The sequence below is a fragment of the Lithobates pipiens genome, unplaced genomic scaffold, assembly GCF_037356315.1.
Source record: "Lithobates pipiens isolate NorthernLeopardFrog02 unplaced genomic scaffold, aLitPip1_a1.2 Scaffold_28, whole genome shotgun sequence".
In the NCBI taxonomy this organism is placed as follows: domain Eukaryota; kingdom Metazoa; phylum Chordata; class Amphibia; order Anura; family Ranidae; genus Lithobates; species Lithobates pipiens.
This window is the reverse complement of record NW_027507789.1, coordinates 181,551,739-181,571,874: the sequence shown is the minus strand read 5'-3', so window position 1 is coordinate 181,571,874 and position 20,136 is coordinate 181,551,739. Positions and strand designations below refer to the sequence as shown.

Genomic DNA, 20,136 nt, shown 5'->3' with positions numbered 1-20,136 from the left:
ATCAAAAAAATCCCATCTAGCCTAAATCAAAATACGGTACCAAAATTACATAATACCTATAACAATATATATATTTTAAAAATACCAGGAATTAATATATATAAACAATATATATATATATAAAGTGCAAACGTGCAAAAAAGATAAATATAAAGTGCACAGAGTGAATAAATAAATTGCAACTGTAAATTAGATATAATGTGAAATATATACCGTGATATATATCCCAATAAATATAGAGGAAACACAGTGTCATATAAAGTGCAAGAAAACTCTTATATAACAAACAATAAACAGTTCTTGAGTTATTGCTGAAGGTAATTCATCCATGCTAAACCCAGTGCCAAAAAACATCCAAGTGTTCACCAACTAATGTGTGGATTACACAATTACCTTACAGCTGTCAGGTAAACAGCATGAATAGTAACTCCTGAAATAGATGGAAAGGAGGTGACACACAGACCACCGTCCAGTTCCTCTAATGGCAGCCCACAATGTCCGTGGTGACTGGGGGAGGATACTCAAAGAACAGATAGGGAGCCAGCCATAGTATAGTATTTTTTTTTCCAATAAACAGATTTATTAAAAAATACAAGCTACTCACAAACATGAAGGAGACAATTGCACATAGAAAACAAATGCTGAGCGGTCCACTCGTGCGTACTACGTCACTTCCGGTGTCCTACGCGTTACGTCACGTACCTCGTGACTTCAACTGGGCATCTCATAAAAGATGTTACGCTGAGTAAATAGATACCAAACATGTTATGCTTTCAAAATTGTGTCTGCCCGTGGAACGGCACTAAACTTTGGTACCTAGTTTAGGGTTACACAGAAGTCCTGGTACTAAAATTATTGTTCTTGCTCTGACGTTCACAGCAGTATCTCATGTGTGGTGCGATCACCGTTAACGCATGCATGAGGAGAGGTTTTGGAGATGAGAGGGGATGAGTAGGGCTTATAGAGATGAGATGGGGTTGAGAAGGGGTTATGGAGATAAGAAGGGAGGGAATGAGGAAGTGTTATGGAAATGAGGAGAAGGGAGGGGAAGAGGAGTGGTTATGGAGATGAGGAAAAGGGAGAGGATGAGTTATGGAGATGAGAAGGGATGGGATAAAGAGGGGTCACGGAGATGAGGAGAAGGGAGGTGGTGAAGAGGGGTTATGGAGAAGGGAGGGGATGAGGAGGGGTTATGGAGATGAAGAGACAGGAGAGGATGAGGAGAAGGGACGGTATGAAGAGGGGTTTTGGAGATGAGGGGATGAAGAGATGTTATGGAGATGAGAATAAGGGAGAGGGTGAAGAGGGGTTATGGAGATGAGGAGAAGGGAGGGGATGAGGAGGGGCTATGGAGATGAGAATAAGGGAGGGGATGAAGAGGGGTTCTGGAGATGAGGAGAAGGGAGGGGATGAGGAGGGGTCATGGAGATAAGGAGACAGGAGAAGATGAGGAAAAGGGAGGGGGTGAAGAGGGGTTTTGGACATGAGAAGGGAGGGGATGAAGAGGGGTTACAGAGATGAGGAGAATGGGGGGGGTGTAAAGAGAGATTATGGGCATGAGTAGAGGGGTTATGGAGATGAGAAGGGAGGGAATGAGCAGGGTTTATAGAGCTGAGGTGGGGTTTATGGAGATAAAAAGAAGGGAGGGGATCAGGAGGTGTTATGGAGATGAGGAGAAGAGGGGAGATAGTTGAGATGAGGAGGGGTTATGGAGATGAGAAGGGAGGGGATGAGGAGGGGTTATGGAGATGAGAAGGGAGGTGACGAGGAGGGGGTTATGGAGATGAGGAGGCGTTATGGAGACAAGGAGAAGGGAAGGGATGAGGTGGGGTTATGGATCTGGCTTTCATTGTTTTCTCCCCAATGAGGTGGTTCCCTCTTAGTTCCTGACCTGGTAGTTCTATCTATTTTTTAAATGTGCTTTTAATGCTGTTTTTGACTTTGAGAAGATTCTGCTCACCTCCTACCTTGATGATCATGCAGGAAGTGATAAGTGATAATTTCTGTCTATGGGGACACAGTGGTAAAAACCCAACAAGGGTTCTAAGTTTTTACACCCTATCCAATGCTTAAAAAATATGACCCTCATGGTTCAGTATAAGTAGCTTATCAGTGATAATCTATAACTTTCTTTTTTAATGGTAGGCGGAGGTCAATGTCACCTTTGAAGTAAAAGGAATTACCTTACGGACAAGAGAAGTCACTACTCGACTCCAGCTGTCAACGTAAGTTTATATGGGGAAACTTTACACAATCATGTTATACTTACCTGCTCTGTGTAGTGGTTTTTGCACTGGGCAAACCCGATCCCCCTTTTCTCAGGTCCCCTGCTGGTGCTCCTGGCTTCTGTCTCTCCTGCCAAGTCCCCCCATAGCAAGAAGCTTGCAATGGGGGCACCCAGGGAGGCAGCTCCAGCTCAACAACAGCTGGGAATTCCCAGAGCCATGGTGTCACCCATAGGCTACCATAGTCCCAGCCCTTGTCTGCACTCACTGACTCAAGAGAACCAGAATTGTGGGATGAAATTTGGAAGGATAGTTAGGAGGAGGGGGGAGGAACCATTTTTAGGAATATATGGTGTTAGGCTTTCTTTCTGCTTTAAATCTTAAAATTACAAAAATGAGGCCATTTGTAATTGGTGGAATTTAGGCCGAATTAGTTGCTCTCAGTGGAGATGTGTTACAGCTAACATCAGGTTTTCTTTTGCCATTCGTATCTCCATCAGAAATCACTTACAGTTGCCACCTGCACAGTAAGGTTGGTAAATCTTCCAATGGGGACAGCTGATTCGGTGGAATTTTCAATTACTCTTTGGAGATTTCCACACACTTCCTGTCCTTGGGACAGGAATTCAAAGGAAATGTGGGAATTGCATAGTGGGAATGCAGTATACAAAGCTGGCAGAGATTCCTATTCTTCAATATGCTCTCCAAAACTTCAACGTTACTAAAGCTATTATTTTAAAATTAAAATAACAACATGTTATATTTACCTGCTGTATGCTATTGAATTACACAGAGCAGCCAAACCTCTTCTTCTGGAGGTCCCCTGCTGGGGCTCCTCATGCTTCCTCCCTTCCAAGTGCCCCCATAGCAATCCTTTGCTATGGGGGCACTTGTGCAGTCTGGATCCCGAGCTGGGCTCTGCGTCCATAGACACACACAGCGTGGCTCAACCCTACCCCATTCCCTCCTCAAAGGATTTGATTGACCACTTGCTGACTGCCCTAAAGCAGTTTTACTACAGGGCAGCAGCTGTGCGCAGGATCACGTGTACATATATATATATATATATATATATATATATATATATATATATATATATAATATATGTGATCCTGCACTTCTGTCTGCAGGGGGCGCATGAGTGCCACCGGCAGTCTACTTCTGCTGTGATTATGCACAGCAGAAGCCAATCTGCAGGTGTTGGGCACTGGGTGTCCACCAGCACCCGCAGATTGTCGGTCAGAGACTCAGAACAGAGCTCTCTGTAAACAAGGCAGAGTTCCATTCTGACAGGGGGAAGGAAAATCCGGTGCAACAATCCACTTTATTCGATATGAACATTAAAACCAGATGATAGACAGATGCAAGTGTAGTGGGAGACAAGCAGGTAGACGCACTTCGCCTGATGATTACCAATGACTAAGCGCTAATTTTAGCATGAAACGCGTCTACCTGCTTGTCCCCCACTGTACTTGTACTGTCCATCATCTGGTTTTAATGTTCACATCTAAGTGGATTGTTGGAGTGCAGCCATCCTCATTTTCCTTGTTGGACAATGTGTTAACACAATAGTGTGCATGGACCCTAATGCCCCATACACACGCTCGGACTTTCCGACAACAAAACCGTGGATTTTTGTTTAAAGGTTGTTGGCTCAAACTTGTCTTGCATACACACGGTCACACCAACAATTCCCAATTCCGAACATGGGAACGCGGTGATATATACGAGAAAAAGGAAGTTCAATAGCCAGTGCTGCTCCTTCTACTAGATTCCAAGCATTCGTGAACTTTTGTGTGACGGATTTGTGTACACACGATCAGACTTTCCGAAAACAAAGTTTTGTTGGCGGAAAATTGGAAAACCTCCTAAGAAACATTTGTTGGGGGAAAGTCTGACAGCAAATGTTCAATGGAGCATACACATGGTTGGACTTTCTGACAACAAGCTCACATCCAACATTTCCCATCGGAAAATCCAACCGTGTGTACGTGGCATAAGAGGCTGTTTACCTAAATATACAGTCAGGTCCATAAATATTGAGACATCAACACAATCCTTATCTTTTTGGGACCAAAATAAGGGGACAATTGGCTTCTCAGCTGTTCCATGGCCAGGTGTGTGTTATTCCCTCATTATCCCATTTACAAGTAGCAGATAAAAGGTCCAGAGTTAATTTCAAGTGTCCTATTTGCATTTGGAATCTGTTGCTGTCAACTTTCAATATGAGATCCAAAGAGCTGTCACTATCAGTAAAGCAAGCCATCATTAGGCTGAAAAAAACAAAACAAACCCATCAGAGAGATAGCAAAAACTTTAGGTGTGGCCAAATCAACTGTTTGGAACATCCTTAAAAAGAAAGAACCCACCTGTGAGCTCAGCAACACCAATAGGCCCGGAAGACCACTGAAACTGTGGTGGATGACCGAAGAATTCTTTCCCTGGTGAAGAAAACACCTTTCACAACAGTTGGCCAGATCAAGAACACTCTCCAGGAGGTAGGTGTATGTGTCAACAATCCAGAGAAGATTTCACCAGAGTGAATTCCCCAGAGTGAATACAGAGGGTTCACCACAAGATGTAAACCATTGGTGAGCCTCAAAAACAGGAAGGCCAGATTAGAGTTTGCCAAACAACATCTAAAAAAGCCTTCACAGTTCTGGAACAACATCCTATGGACAGATGAGACCAAGATCATCTTGTACCAGAGTGATGGAAAGAGAAGAGTATGGAGAAGGAAAGGAACTGCTCATGATCCAAAGCTTACCACCTTATCAGTGAAGCATGGTGGTGGTAGTGTCATGGCGTGGGCATATATGGCTGCCAATGGAACTGGTTCTCTCGTATTCATTGATGATGTGACTGCTGACAAAAGCAGCAGGATGAATTCTGAAGTGTTTCGGGCAATATTATCTGCTCATATTCAGTAAAATGCTTCAGAACTCATTGGACGGCACTTCACAGTGCAGATGGACAACGACCCGAAGCATACTGCGAAAGCAACCAAAGAGTTTTTTAAGGGAAAGAAGTGGAATGTTATGCAATGGCCAAGTCAATCACCTGACCTGAATCCGATTGAGCATGCATTTCACTTGCTGAAGACAAAACTGAAGGGAAAATGCCCCAAGAACAAGCAGGAACTGAAGACAGTTGCAGTAGAGGCCTGGCAGAGCATCACCAGGGATGAAACCCAGCATCTGGTGATGTCTGTGTGTTCCAGACTTCAGGCTGTAATTGACTGCAAAGTATTTGCAACCAAGTATTAAAAAGTGAAAGTTTGATGGATGATTGTTAATCTGTCCGATTACTTTTGGTCCCTTAAAAAGTGGGAGGCACATATACAAACTGCTGTAATTCCTACACCGTTCACCTGATTTGAATGTAAATACCCTCAAATTAAAGCTTAAAGTCAGTTAAAGCACATCTTGTTCATTTCATTTCAAATCCATTGTGGTGGTGTATAGGGCCAAAAAGATTAGAATTGTGTCGATGTCCCAATTTTTATGTACTTGACTGTAAATCTTATTTATTTTTACAATTTTTTTCGCTTGTTTTTAGGTCAAGTAAACAGGAAAAACTTGAAGAACAAAATGCTGACTTCTTGGTGGACTACACTCTGGAGACATCATTATCAGTGTAAGTACTTCCAAGGTTCTCTTTCTTAACTTAAAGTGGTTGTAAACCTCAGACATGAAATATGAACAAAGCATATCCCACTATACTGTGTATACTCGTCTCAATTAAAAGCACTAAGTGTCATTTCTGTCTGCTGCCCCATTCCTCTGCTATCAGCATGAATCACATCTGACATTTTTTCCTGACACTTAGCCCTTGTACACATGGTCGGACATTCCGAAGGAAAATGTCCGATTGGACCGTGTTTTCGGATAATCCGACAGTGTGTGGGCTCCATCGGACTGTTTCCGTTGGAATATCCGACGGACAAAGTTTTAGAGCTGGGCTATAAAACTTTCCGACAACATGATCCGATCAGACTTTGTCCGATTGTAGAGAATTCCGATCGGACAAAGTGCCACGCATGCTCAGATCAAATTCCTAGACCAAAGCTATTGGCTACTAGCCTGAACGTAGTCCCGTCATAATGAAATAATATCATCACGTTCTGAACGATCAGATGTCGCGATGTCGGCACTCGAAGCCGATCTCTCGATCGTCTCTCGGGTGCTGCCGCCGCCATCTTGGGTATGGGAATCAGGAAGTGGAGCCTTCTGGCTTCATTTCCCGATTCCCTACTACGCATGCGCGAGTCACGCTGCGCAATAAGGATGGTCCCCGCTGTCTCTGGGATCCATGTGTTTCCCAGCAGGCAGCGGGGGACTTTCGGAAAGGGGCTTGGATTATGCGGAAAGGGGCGTACCTTCTGCAGAATCTACGCCGGAAGTGGGTGCAGATACCTGTACTGTACAGGTACCTGCACCCCCCTCCCCCCTGAAAGGTGCCAATTGTGGCGCCGGAGGGGGGGAGGGTTCCAATGAGCGGACGCTCCACTTTAGGGTGGACCTCCGCTTTAATCACCTCTTGTCCTCAGGCTGTTGGTTAGGTGGAGAAAAGGGAAGATAGGAAATGAATCCTTGTCTTCGAGTAATGCTGCAAATTCCAGAGAACAGGTACAACCAGGTCCACCTAAACTTTTCTTCCCTAACCATCTGATGAGTCATAAGGTTTTCCATACTATAGATCTAATGAATTTTAGAGAACCACAATGAGAGTGTCAGGGGAGCATTTTGTGCCAGAGGGCAGGCACACAAGCACTGGCCGCATTTAAGGGCCATATCTCTAACAATCGTTTGCATCTGTATCTAAGTATAGGAGAGTGATGAAGGAGGTCATCTCTAAGCCTCTCCTTCCCTCTTGTTTCGTCATCCCTCATCCCTCTTCTTTTTTATTTCTTCTTTTTTCTACTCCTTCTCTTTTCTTTCTCCTTCCATCTTCTCCCTCCTTCATCCTCCTCTTTCTCACTCTTCTTTTTTCTTCCTCATTCTTCTTTGTTTCTCTTTTGTACTTCTTCCTCCTTCTATTCCTTCTTCTTTTTTCTTTCTTTCTCCACATTCTGTCTTTCTTTTTCATCTTTCTTTTTCCTTCCTTCCTTCCTTCCTTCCTTCCTTCCTTCCTTCCTTCCTTCCTTCTTTTTTTATCTTACTTCTTTTTTCTTCTTCTTCCCTCTTCCTCATTCCTGCTTCTTTCTTCCTGTTCTTTGTCCTTCTTCCTTCCTCTTCCATCTTTTTTTTCCTCCTTCTTTTGTTTTTTTTCTTCTTTCTTCTCCCTGCATTTGAACAGAAGACGGTCTTTAAGGATCACAGGAAAAATGGTTGCCACTCAGGATAGCATCAAACAGTCTTCCTTTATTGAAAAAGCATGTATAATAGCTGTAAAACACCCCACCTGTTTGGGCCGTTGGGCCTTAGTCATTAGGCAACTGAAGCATTACTCAAGCAGATGCTGCAGCTTGTGCTGGGTTCGGTAAAGCAGATGCTTTTCTGGACCCGTGTATGTACTGGACCATTCAGCTAAATCCATTTTTTCTAGCCCTGGCATTAGGGTCAATAGGAACGTGTTCTCGCTTTGCTGCCCATGTATACAGATTAGTTATCTCAAGTCAAAACTAATGTCATTGTGCTCCCAAGTAATACAAGTATTCTTATCTGCCTGCATCTCTGACCTTCCTTAGGATTCCTGTTCATCTACAGACCTACTTTGGTGGTAAAGTGATGGGAGAGTCAGCCATGAAAAGAGTTCAAGATGTAGGAAGTCCCTTGAATTTTACATTTAAGGTAGGGACAGTGCGGCCAACAAGAACAAACCCTATGTTAAAGTATGGGTATTTTTAGGGAACTCATCCTTCTTATCTTTGTCCTCCAGGTTTTCAATAGTGGTGACCCTCTAAACAATCTGGGCTCTCTCATCCTGGCGGTGGACTGGCCATATGAGGTGGCTAATGGAAAATGGCTGCTTTATCCAACAGAGGTGTTGGTTGATGCAGGAAATGTGACACAATGTCACCCTCCTGGACATGTCATTAATCCTTTAAATCTTACAGTAAGTATTTGTTCACTCTTACTCTGAATGTTTTAGTAAGAGGTTTCCAGGCTACCAATAAGTCACCCTGCTTTTGAAATGTACAATGATATTATGAACCTATTATGAAATCAGAGAGCCCTAAAAACTCAACAGGACCTTTAGCTTTTCCCTACTCTATCTAGAAGAAAACACATTTTGGCTTAAGTTCCACTTTAAAACAGACCTTTATTTAAATTGCCATCTTTCATAAAATTACATGTATGGCTTTGCTATGTTTGTATTCATTTTCATAAGAAAATAGATTCAAGCGGGCAAGAATACTTGGCCAGTGACCACAATGGTTCCAATGTCTAAGGAGAAGGAGGCCAAGCAGAGGTCCCTAAAACCTCTAAGCCCTTGAACACACAGTCTGAGATTCCGACGGAATGTTTCCTATCGGACCGTTTTGTCGGATATTCCGACTGTGTGTGGTCTGCATCGGACTGTGGTCGGATATTCCGACCGACCAACATTTCCAACTTGCCGGTAAATTTTCCGACAAAATGCTCCGATCGGACATACTCCAATCATGTGTAGCCTACTCCGACGGACAAAGTGCCACGCATGCTCAGATCAAATTCCTAGACCAAAGCTATTGGCTACTAGCCTGAACGTAGTCTCGTTGTAACAAAATAACGTCATCACGTTATGTACAATCGGATTTTCCGACAACTTAGTCCGACCGTGTGTATGCAACATCACTTCCGGACCTCTTCCGGAATTAATCCGTCTGAATTACTCCAACGGATTTGGTTGTCGGAATCTCCGACTGTGTGTACAAGGGCTAAGAGAAAGGTGGTTACTTTCTATTAGCTGACTCTAAATATGAGTGGCCATTGGAAGCCTTAAAGCTAAACTGTAATTTGAAAAAAATGATTCTATAAAAGACCCTGCAGACAATAACCCTTAGTACTTGTCTACTCCAGTGGGCAGCAAGTCCTCACTTAGCTCATTCCAAGAGCTACATCATCCAGGAGAACCTTCTCATCTAAAACTTTCAAAAGTGTTAAACCTTTGCATTCCCAACCATGTGCCGTGTTTTTTTTCCCCCCACCAGCTCCTAGACCACTACAGGACACTTAAGAGAATTAAGGAGCCAATAGGAGGCACATACAACACAGAAAAACAATATGCCCACAGGACTTTTAAAGAGTCACACCTTAAACAAAAACTATAAAAAATATGAAAACATTTTATTTAACATACATTTAAAAACATGAATTGCACATTAGATGAACGTAGATAATGTTACATAGAAGCCACATGAAAAAAAGTTTATATGTGGGACCTAACAGCACCATATCGATATCACCACTGGTCTGGAGCGACTGTGCGGCTTGTTCTCGACGCGTTTTGCAAGATACACCTCGCTTCCTCAGGAGAAGCACAGCAAAGTATAGTTGATGACAGATATTTATTTACCCAGCTCACACCCAATTGGTGATCAAGCTGGAAGATGAGTGTAAGATTCCTATGTAGCAATATGTACAATGGCATAAAAAAAGTTATCCACAAGAAATGCCAGAAAGTCCGTTATTCCTTCTCCTGTGAAAGGGGCAGGGAGATGGTCCAAAATGCGATGTGATCACAACAAAGTTCCTAGCGGTCAGTATGGAGTCCAACAAGGAAAATGAAATCGCCACATACCCTGTATCAGCACAGACATCTGGTTGTCTGTTGTCCTTCATGCCCCTAATCTTCCAGCTTGATCACCAATTGGGTGTGAGATGGCTAAATATCTGGCATTAGTTATACTTTCCTGTTCTTTTCCTGAGGAAGCAAAGTGTATCTCGCGAAATGCATCGAGAACAAGTTGCACAGTAGCTCCAGACCAATGGTGGTATCTATATGGTGCCGTTAGGTCCCACATACTAACTTTTTTCATGTGACTTCTATATAACATTACCTACGTTCATCTAATGTGCAAAACATGTTTTTAAATGTATCTTAAATAAAATGTTTTCATATTTTTTATAGTTATTGTTTGAGGTATGACTCTTCAAAAGTCCCGTGGGCATATTGTTTTTCTGTGTTGTATATACAAGATTGGGCCTGAGACACCATCTCAGCCCATTTCACACCAGCTCCATGCTTTTGTCTCCAATAGGAGGCACAACATGGCACAGCAGAGAACAAGACATTTGCCAAGCTCAGAAGTGGGAGATGTAAAGATTCAGAAATCATAATCCTTAATGGATCTTAGGTCAAAGTGCAGTGTATTTTGCACAATTCCAAAGTCCATTGTGTTCTTGTGTTGAAATATGAGGAAAATGTGTAGGTTTCTGGAGTTTATTGGCTGCGCATTGGAGCTGTCACATTAGAACTACTATGCAGGGCCGTCTTTAAGGCAGGGCAAAAGGGGCAGCTGCCCTGGGCCCTGTCATTGTTGTGGGGCCCAAAGCAGCTGACTCATACTTGCCAACTATACCAGTTAAAATGTAATTGTCCCTTCAAGATTTAATCCCCTGCTGTGTCCTAATATCTCAGTGTGAAGTGCTGGTACTAATGCTGCCCAGCTCTGCCCTGTTGTTGTGTACAGATGTCTCACCTGCAGGCCCTGTCTTTACATGTAAATAACCAACATTCATATGTAAATAGCGGCGGCATTCATAAGTAAATAGCTGCGGCTGGCGGCATTGATATGTAAATAAAGGCAGCATTCATATGTATATCATGTCCCCCTGCAGTGAGGAGATGATGGGCGAGCAGGCCTAGTGGCCACAGGGCAAGCAGGCCTAGCGGCCACAGGGCGAAGCAAAGTAACATAACGTCGTTTCGCCCAACCGTGCCATTCTGCCGCAGTAAAACTGCGGCGGCTGGTCGGCAAGTGGTTAAAGGCACCTGTCAATGAAAGAAGTGTCTCAAACCAATGACCTTGATACTGTCACGCTTACCCCTAACGCAGGTGGTCAGACACTATAGCTAGCTTCTGTTTTCTTCATCCATAACAGCCCTTTTTGCCATAAGGCAAGCAGGTCTACTTGCACTTGGTTGTTCCCAGAAGCCATACACAATGCTATACTGCCTGGCTACCACGCTGGGGCAGATGCGAACTGAGAAAAGAAAACAAGTACTTGCGGTTGGCAGATAGGCAGAGTGGTTCAATGACAGTCCAGGCAAGATTCAGAATAGTCAGGGTTAATACTAATCAAAAGGCAGGAAGAGTTCAGAGAGTAGTCAGTATTCGATCCAAGGTTATCAATCTAGCAGATTAGGGCAGACAACCAGGGAGCTTGTAACGTGTAACAAATGCAATATCACAAGCATGAGACTGCAGGCTTGGCTGGCTTAAATCAGATTTGGTCTCCACCCAGAGAATGGCCACATCAATCGCCTTACAGGTGGACAAATAGACAGGGATGCATCATAGCCAAAACCAAGATGCTGGAATGAGACCAGCATCTGTCAAAGAACAGGAACGTTTACACATTCCTGACAGATACAAACCCAAAGCCCATCAACTTGGATCCCTACAAACTTCTCAGCTCCATTTCATGGATTTCAGAACAAACATTCCTGCTTCCCACATTTTCAAAAAAATAAAAAGAGGCATCCTCAGTCTTGATATCCACAGACCTTGTCGGTAGATAATAAACTTCCAGTTCTCCAGTGTAAAATATGTCAACATACATCGCATCGTGTATTTGTACATATGATTCCAGTTATGAATCTCCTTCTTTTGTATTAGTATTTTTATTATTATTGGTGGCTCTGTAATGTTTTTTTTGTTGATTTCAGCTGGAGAATGGAAGGAGACGCAGAGATATTGTGGAAGTAATAGATGTTCCTACTCTACCATCTATTAAAAGAGAGAAGCCCAACACTCAACTGGTAGGTGTCCAATTGTGGTTATGCATGAGATGAATAACTACCATAACACTGTCACCACCAAGCAGCAGCCAATCAGATTTTAGCCATTATTTTTGTTATGGAAGCCTAAAAGTGCTTTCTGTGATGAATACAGAAACGTAAAGTCCTTTTGTATGTTTACTTTTATGTGGTTAGGACTAAAAAAATAGCCAGGCAAATATGAACTATTGTGTATGAGTATTTTGTATTTTCAAAGGAAGCCAGCAGGGTAAGCTTTCTTCACTTTTTTTCACATTTCAGACTCTTCCCGCATTGAAAATAATCCTATTATTTGCAGAGTTCAGTAGCTGAAGGTGCAATTTTTACTCACAAGTGAATTTGTTTTTGTTTGAAGAGGACTCTATGGAGTTTCAATAAGAAAGAGATAGTCTGAAGGCCAACGACTTCTGCTGTTAGGCTCTTTAGAAAACCCTGCATGCTCTGTGAATCCATTGTGATAGTTGTTCCATGCATTACATTTTTATTTTTAAAACAGAGATTCATTTTATATATAGCATAATTTTGAAAAAGTATAATCTTAAAAAATAATAATTGGTCTTAATGAATGTATAATCTTAAAAAATAATAATTAATACTATTATGGTTCTCTTTAAAAGACAAATTATACAAATGATGCTTTGTTTTCCTGTGGCTGCTTTTTATTTTTTATTTAAAGCCTATCTCCTAGCAAATCAAAATTCACAGTCTAACCTCCCCCCACCTCAATAATAGAACCTTCCTATTTTAGCCAACTTGATCCTATTAGAAGAAAATTTTCTTCAAAATCTGGCAGAAGTCTGGGGGACTAAGCCACATAGGAATGCTCTGCAGTACTAGTGGTGGGTCATTGAGTAGACCTGTGCACAACGGGAATTTTTTTTAGTTTTGGTTCGTTGTCATTCGTAAAATACATAATTTCGTTCTGTTATATTTGTTATGTTACGTTAATTTGTTTTTGGAAAATTCTTTTTTAGTCGTAGAGTGTCGATATTCATTATACTGAATCTCGAATCATGTTTGTTATAGCCGCTATATTTTCTTTCGTATTAGTTGAAATTCTATATTTATGAATGTATGTATATATATATATATATATATATATATATATGTATATTTGTGATAATGATTCGTAGTTTGGAAAGTCGTTTGTTTATTGAATCTATTAACACACACAATGACAATATCTCTTCTCCTCTGCTCAAATACAATACAACACCCTTCTCACTCAGTTCTCAGGAATGCACTTTGCCAGTAATACAACCTCTAGCGCAAAATTAATCAGCTGATTCAACTGTAAGCCCCCGTACACACAGTCCGACATTCCGACAATAAAAAATTTTTCAGACTGATTTTGTCCGAAACTTGTGTTGCATACACACGGTCAGAAAAAGTTGTCGGAAAATCCGATCGTTTGGAACATGATGACGTTCATTCGTTACGACGGGACTACGTTGCGGCTAGTAGCCAATACCTTTGGTCTCGTAATTTGATCTGAGCATGCGTAGCACTTTTTCTGATCTCTACAAACGATCGGAAAAAGTCTGATCGGATATTGTTGTCAGAAAATTTGAGGTCCGATAGAGCCATGCACGATCGGATTTTCCGACAATATAATCCGATTGGACCTTTTCCGCCGGAACTTGCGACCGTGTGTACGGGGGCCAAGATTTACTTTGAGTTGACCTTTTGTTTCATTAGTTCTTTAACAAATTACCGAATCGTGACGAATTAATTTGTTAAATTCGCTATCGTTTCTTTCGTATTCGTTGAAATTCATTTTTTTTTTTTTCAGACATTTGGATGCATCCGAATGTCCGAAAAATGAAAAATTTGTCCTAATTTCGATTTGTTACAAAACGAATTGAACACGTCTATCATTGAGGAGACCAGTTGACCAAGAGCACAGCTAGCGGGCTGGAGTGACCGTTCTCTTCAACTACAGCAGTTGGCAGACAGCATTTCCTGATTCCTAGTTTTTTAGTGCCCAGACAACAGCTTTAACTGCGCTCACCAATCAAAGTTGGGCAACTGGCTAGGGTCTAGTCTCTCTACAGCACCGGAATTCCTCTGCTGAAAAGCTAGGATCCCTCTGACCTGTATCAATGAGGTCACCTTGTCCTCTATGGTTTTTGTACAATATTGAAAACATCATGTCAGCTCTTATACGCGCCTTGTATGAGTGCCCAGTGGAAAAAATGCATAGATAATATTTCCTCCGTATGCTAATTCAGCAGTATCACGGTAGGTTGATCAGATGTTAATGAGAATGTAGAGAGATTGATGGATGCAGCAGGGGAGATGCTATCATCTTATACACTGTTGGGTGACCTCCAACGATAGTAAAGACTACACAAATATATTGTTTTGCCATTGCTTATTCCTATGTAAATCTTTAATGTTAAAGAATCTCACTTCTCAATGTATGTACTGGCCAATAACAATCAGATTGACACCAGCACTCGAAGATGGCAGCTACAAGTGTGATTGGTTGCTGTGGGTTTGTACAGGCCAATGTTGATTACTGAAGTCCATCGTATTTTGTTTTTCTTACCTTCAATTGTCTGAATATGATGTTGCACATTTACAGAAATGCAGAGGTGGCGGTGCGAACTGTGTGCGTTTCGAGTGCCCCCTGGACAATATGCAGAAGTCAGCAAGTGTCATAGTAAAAGCAAGAGTATGGAACAGTACGTTCTTAGAGGTGGGTCTGATTTTTTTTGTTCATTATCATAGTCCAAGTCTGCAGGCACAATTTAGGGAAGGGGCATGACAGTTTGGTTGCGTGGTTGTAGAACAAAGGTAGTTTAGAGAGACATAAGACAAGAGAACTTAGGAGGTTAGCCAAGTAGCTTAGCTATGGGTTACTAACATTGTGGAGTAGGTGAAGGCAGTAAAAGTTACATGAATCAGGTGATGAGTTTGATTCCACCATTATGCACAGTACAGAAATATGCCTTCCATTTGTTAATCTTATGAAAGATATAACCTGGCAGCTGCCAGTCTTTTGTATCATAGCAGCAGTCTCCTGTAACTTGGAAGCAACCTTTTACTGCAGCAGTCTCTAATAGTTGTTTGCAACATGCAACAGTATCTTTTAACAATACAGTTTTACTAAACCCACAACAGTAAAATCAGACTATATATGCAGTAAAGCATGCTTGTTATACTCACTAACCTAATGCCGTGTACACACGATCAGTGCTAGTCCGACGGAAAAAAACCGATGCTAGGGCAGCTATTGGCTACTGGCTATGAACTTCCTTATTCTAGTCCGGTTGTACGTCATCACTTTTGAATCCGGTGGGCTTTTGGAGTGATAGTGTGTGGGCAATTCCGTTTGTTTAAAAGTCCGGCGGACCTCAGCTGCAAAGTCCGTCAAAGTCCGATCGTGAGTACGCGCCATAAAGGTTTAATCCTGCTCATTGTTGAAAAAGGCTGTTTCATCCTATCTTCTCTGAACCTCCCCTCCTTCCACAGTCTCCAATCCACCTACTGACAGTACAGACCCTTGGGGGCAGTCTGCACATGCCAAGTTTGGTGTGTATTGCTGGAGAGGTGTTTTTTCTTTCTTGGGAAAGTACATGTGATCAGCACAGAGCCAATCAGCACTGTCAAGACAGAGGGTCAGGGGGCCTGTAGCCTCATAAGACAGTCAGAGTAGGATGAAAACTCCTCCAACAAGCTTTTACCTGACACTGATAGAAGTAACAAGACTGCTATATACTGCTGATGAGAAAAGGTATTTAACAGTTTATATTTCATAAAATAATTTAATTTCCATGTTCTGTGTACTGTGAAAGACCAGATATAGTGAATGCAGAGTCCTGGGTTTAGTAACACTTTAAAGAGGAAGTAAACCCTGATGAGTTTACTTCCTCTTTCATTCCCTGCAAAGGCAAAGCATAATGGACTACTATGCATCGCAACGACAAGTGCGGCAGCTCCGTCGTTGAAAATGCCGCGCTCAGTGCGCCTGCGCGCCGCTGTCTACAGCGCATGCGCCGTAGACAGCGGTGCCTGTCTTCAGGCAAATATCTCCTAAACCGTATAGGTTTAGGAGATATTTCTTGGACCTACAGGTAAGCCTTAATCTAGGCTTACCTGTAGGTCAAAGTGTGTTGTAAGGGTTTACAACCACTTTAAGGTTCTGTCTTGTAAAATGGCAACAGTAAAAGTCGATTGTTGGTAAGTTGCAGGTGTGGGTCAAGGCCAATTCTGCAGAAACTGACCCACACATGTCTCTATTAAGCAACTGTTAAGACACTACAGTGGCATGACAGCTTTACATTGACTTTATACAAAAAAAATTCAGATCCAGCTGTCATGTTTTTGAAAGCTAGTGGGACAAGATGAAACACTATTAGGATTGTTGTTCCAAGTTTATCGTCTTCACAACAACCTTTTTTTTAGCTTCTATTTGCTCTATATATGTTGTAGAGGATGCCAATGATGTGTCCTAGACTGCAGGAATATGTCCCCACTATTTGTGCTGTGGTCCCTATAAGGGACATTTTTGTCGTGTTTAGGGGTTCTTACCCATGAAGGGTGAGGGCTTTCTGGGGTAGGTTGCTTGGAGAGCAGAGGACTGATTTCTAGTGCACTCAGGATTGGTCAATCTTAATTTGGGACTTAAAGGCTCACAGAGACTTTGGGTGTGAAAGAACCGCCAAACCTTGATTACAGGGACTTTGATCCTGAAAGGGTTAAGGCACATGCAAGGGAGTCTTGAAAAACAGCAGGAAGGAAGCATCATCTGTCTATGAGGTAGTATGGAGGGGGCCAAAGCTGTGAACAAATGTGGACTCTCTAGGAACTGAGCCATTGTGTTTCTGGGCCCATGTGGCTTGACATGTGCCTCAAAACAGATGGGAACCCTAAAATCCAGTGTGGGACTGAGGTACTGGCGGTGAGCCATACTGTGTGTTTTTTCTGTATACCTGGTCTATGAACTGTTTTCTTTACTTTTGGCTAAAAAAGCTGTTTTTGTTTTGAAAGACCAATAATGAACTGGCTGGCAGTGATCCCAAGTCTCTATATCGCAATCTATATGTTACATAAATACTGCTCAAATCGAAAGCATCTTGTTTTGTTTTTCAATGCATCCAACACCAACCTTCTTATATCCTACCAGGATTACAGACTGGTGGACAGAGTATGGGTGGAAGGCACAGCAGAACTCTATCTAAAAACCAATGTTCCATCTATAAACATGCAGACACACCATGTAATGGTATGTATCCTCTATGTTTAAATATAGAAATCATTCAGTGCATTTTTTTTATTATTTTAAAATACAGCTAAAATTCCATTTGTAGTGTGAGCATGCTAACAGTAGGAGAGAGCAAACTGAGGACAACCAATGGAGCATCGATGTACTGTTGCTTCTTTATTGGCTAGTCTACAGATGGGGCATGTGATCTTCAACACTGCCACAGCAGTAGACTGCAATCAAAATTGTAAATTAAACATTATATATCTAGAGAGAGCTTCGTTTATATGTTGAGCAGTCCAGTTTTTCATACAGATGTTGCTGTGTTGTACCAGTCCAGAATGGAATGCACCTGCTGGTAATACTGGAACACTTTCTTCTGTGTTGACTGGATAGTGTTAGCGCACTGAGCTGGTATTGCTTCTTAAAGTGTAAAAACACTATATTGTCAAAATTTCACCTTCTTTTACACGCACATGAACTTTAATGGTATCCCAGTCTTAGTCCGTAGGGTTCAATATTGAGTTGGCCCACCCTTTGCAGCTATAACAGCATCAACTCTTCTGGGAAGGCTGTCCACAAGGTTTAAGAGTGTGTCTATGGGAATGGTTGACCATTCTTCCAGAAATGCATTTGTGAGGTCAGGCATTGATGTTGCATGAGAAGGCCTGGCTCACAGTCTCCGCTCAAATTCATCCCAAAAGTGTTCTATCGGGTAGAGGTCAGGACTCTGTGTAGACCAGTCAAGTTCCTCCTTCCCAAACCCATCCATGTCTTTATGGACCTTGTGCATCTGTCCAAATCATTTGGTGTGGGGTTGTTTTTCAAGGGTTGGGCTTGGCCCCTTAGTTCCAGTGAATGAAACTCTTAAGACGTCTGCATACGAAGACATTTTGGACAATTTCATGCTCCCAACTTTGCGGGAACAGTTTGGTGATGGTCCTTTCCTGTTCCAACATGGCTGCGCACCTGTGCACAAAGCAAGATCCATAAAGGCATGGATGAGCGAGTTTGGGGTGGAGGAACTTAACTGGCCTGCACAGAATCCTGGCCTCAACCCGATAGAACACCTTTGGGATCAATTAAAGCAGAGACTACAAGCCAGGCCTACTCGTCCATATCAGTGCTTATCTCACAAATGCGCCTCTGGAAGAATGGTCAAACATTCCCATAGACACACTCCTAAACCTTGTAGACAGCCTTCCCCGAAGAGTTGAAGCTGCTATAGCTGTAAAGGGTGGGCCAACTCAATATTAAAGCCTACAGACTAAGACTGGGATGCCATTAAAGTTTATCTGCGTGAAAAGGCAGGCGTCCCAATATTTTTGTTAACATAGTGTACATGTTTAACGAAAAATGTATTAATTAACAAAAAAAACAAAAAAAAAAGTTATTTTATTTAAGCCATGAAAATTGATTATTGTTACAAAATAATTGGTGGAACTTTAGACCCTAATATGAAAAAGTATTCTTCCTTTTCTTGACAAAGAAGCCGATGGGCCAGGGAAGTTGCTTAGTACATCAACAGTAGATACTGTAGAAAGACAAAAGCACCAATGGGTAGTTGCAAGTCCAGTAAGTTTTAATTGGTCATAGCTAATTTTGCATATATAAAATTCATCTTTAAGAGGCTCATCAGTCCTCATCAGGGCTTATAATGATAGAATGTTTTTTAAAAATTGGACCATGGCAGGTATCTTTCATACATAGGTTTTAAGTACCAAGACTCCTTCAGGTAGCTGGTCTAACAGCCTGGAGACTGTTTATGATATTCAGTAAATTTAGAAAATTAAATGTCACCCACTTAGGAATTACCATAAGGCTGGAACAAGATATTTTTGATACAAAGTTTAAATTGATTTTATCTCAACCACTGTGTTTGTTCCCCTTTCCGTTTGTTTCTTTTCTCGCAGTTTTCCGTCGCTATAGACTCCGAATTAGAAGAGGCCCTACCAACTGAAATTCCACTGTGGCTGATTCTTGTGTCAGTAGGATCTGGAATTTTGCTATTGGGAATCATCATTTTATGCCTGTGGAAGGTAAGGAGGGCCTGTCGTGATGTTACAATAAAATAGGTTTTGTTGTGTAGTGATAGGCTGAAGGCATTCCAGATACTGCAGGTGAGATCAGAGGTGTACTGGACCTTAAACTTGCAGTTGTATAAAAAAGTAAAGACCCAAAGAAACATTATTCTATATGACCTCAGCCCTATTAAACCATTAGAGGATGAATTGTGACACTTTAAGGCAGCCATTCTCAACCAGGGTTCAATGGAACCCCGGGGTTCCTCCAGAGGTTTCTAGGGGTTCCTTAAGCTGTGCCTGAATAAATTCCCATTTGATGGTACCTGCATAGTTCCAGGGCCAGCAACATGACACCAATGATCTTTTTAGATACCTGCTGGGGGGGGTTCTTTCTGCTGATGACCAATGTAAGGGGTATTTAGCAGAGGTTCCTGGAGGCATTTAAATTATTTCAAGGGTTCCTCTAGGGCAGTGGTTCTCACTAGTGTCGTAACCCCTTGATAAAAGTTGTGGGGACCCTTAACAGTAAAATTATTTTCGTATCGTGGGTTGTCAGCACCCAAGGCAAAACAAGTAATTTACACCCCTAACCCACGGACATTTAGCGCTCCCTGAGTCCCTTCCACTCGTACAATATTAAAAACCCTCATGGTACATTTTGTTCTCCTTTCTTTCCCTTTTATCTCTCTCTATCCTATTTTTTTGTTTTTTCCCCCCATCCATCTCTCTAGCCATCTTTCTTGGTCTTTTT

General features: G+C 42.0%; 1 protein-coding gene across 1 annotated transcript in view; it reads left to right on the top strand.

Moving 5' to 3' along the window:
* The window catches only part of ITGA3 (integrin subunit alpha 3), a 132,785-nt gene that overhangs the window by 105,931 nt on the left and 6,718 nt on the right, over positions 1–20,136 (top strand). Inside the window, 8 exon segments of the mRNA XM_077460062.1 lie at positions 2,146–2,225; positions 5,784–5,861; positions 7,915–8,017; positions 8,106–8,282; positions 12,042–12,134; positions 14,740–14,853; positions 17,284–17,382; positions 19,275–19,400. Coding sequence (XP_077316188.1) covers positions 2,146–2,225; positions 5,784–5,861; positions 7,915–8,017; positions 8,106–8,282; positions 12,042–12,134; positions 14,740–14,853; positions 17,284–17,382; positions 19,275–19,400 — 870 coding nt within the window.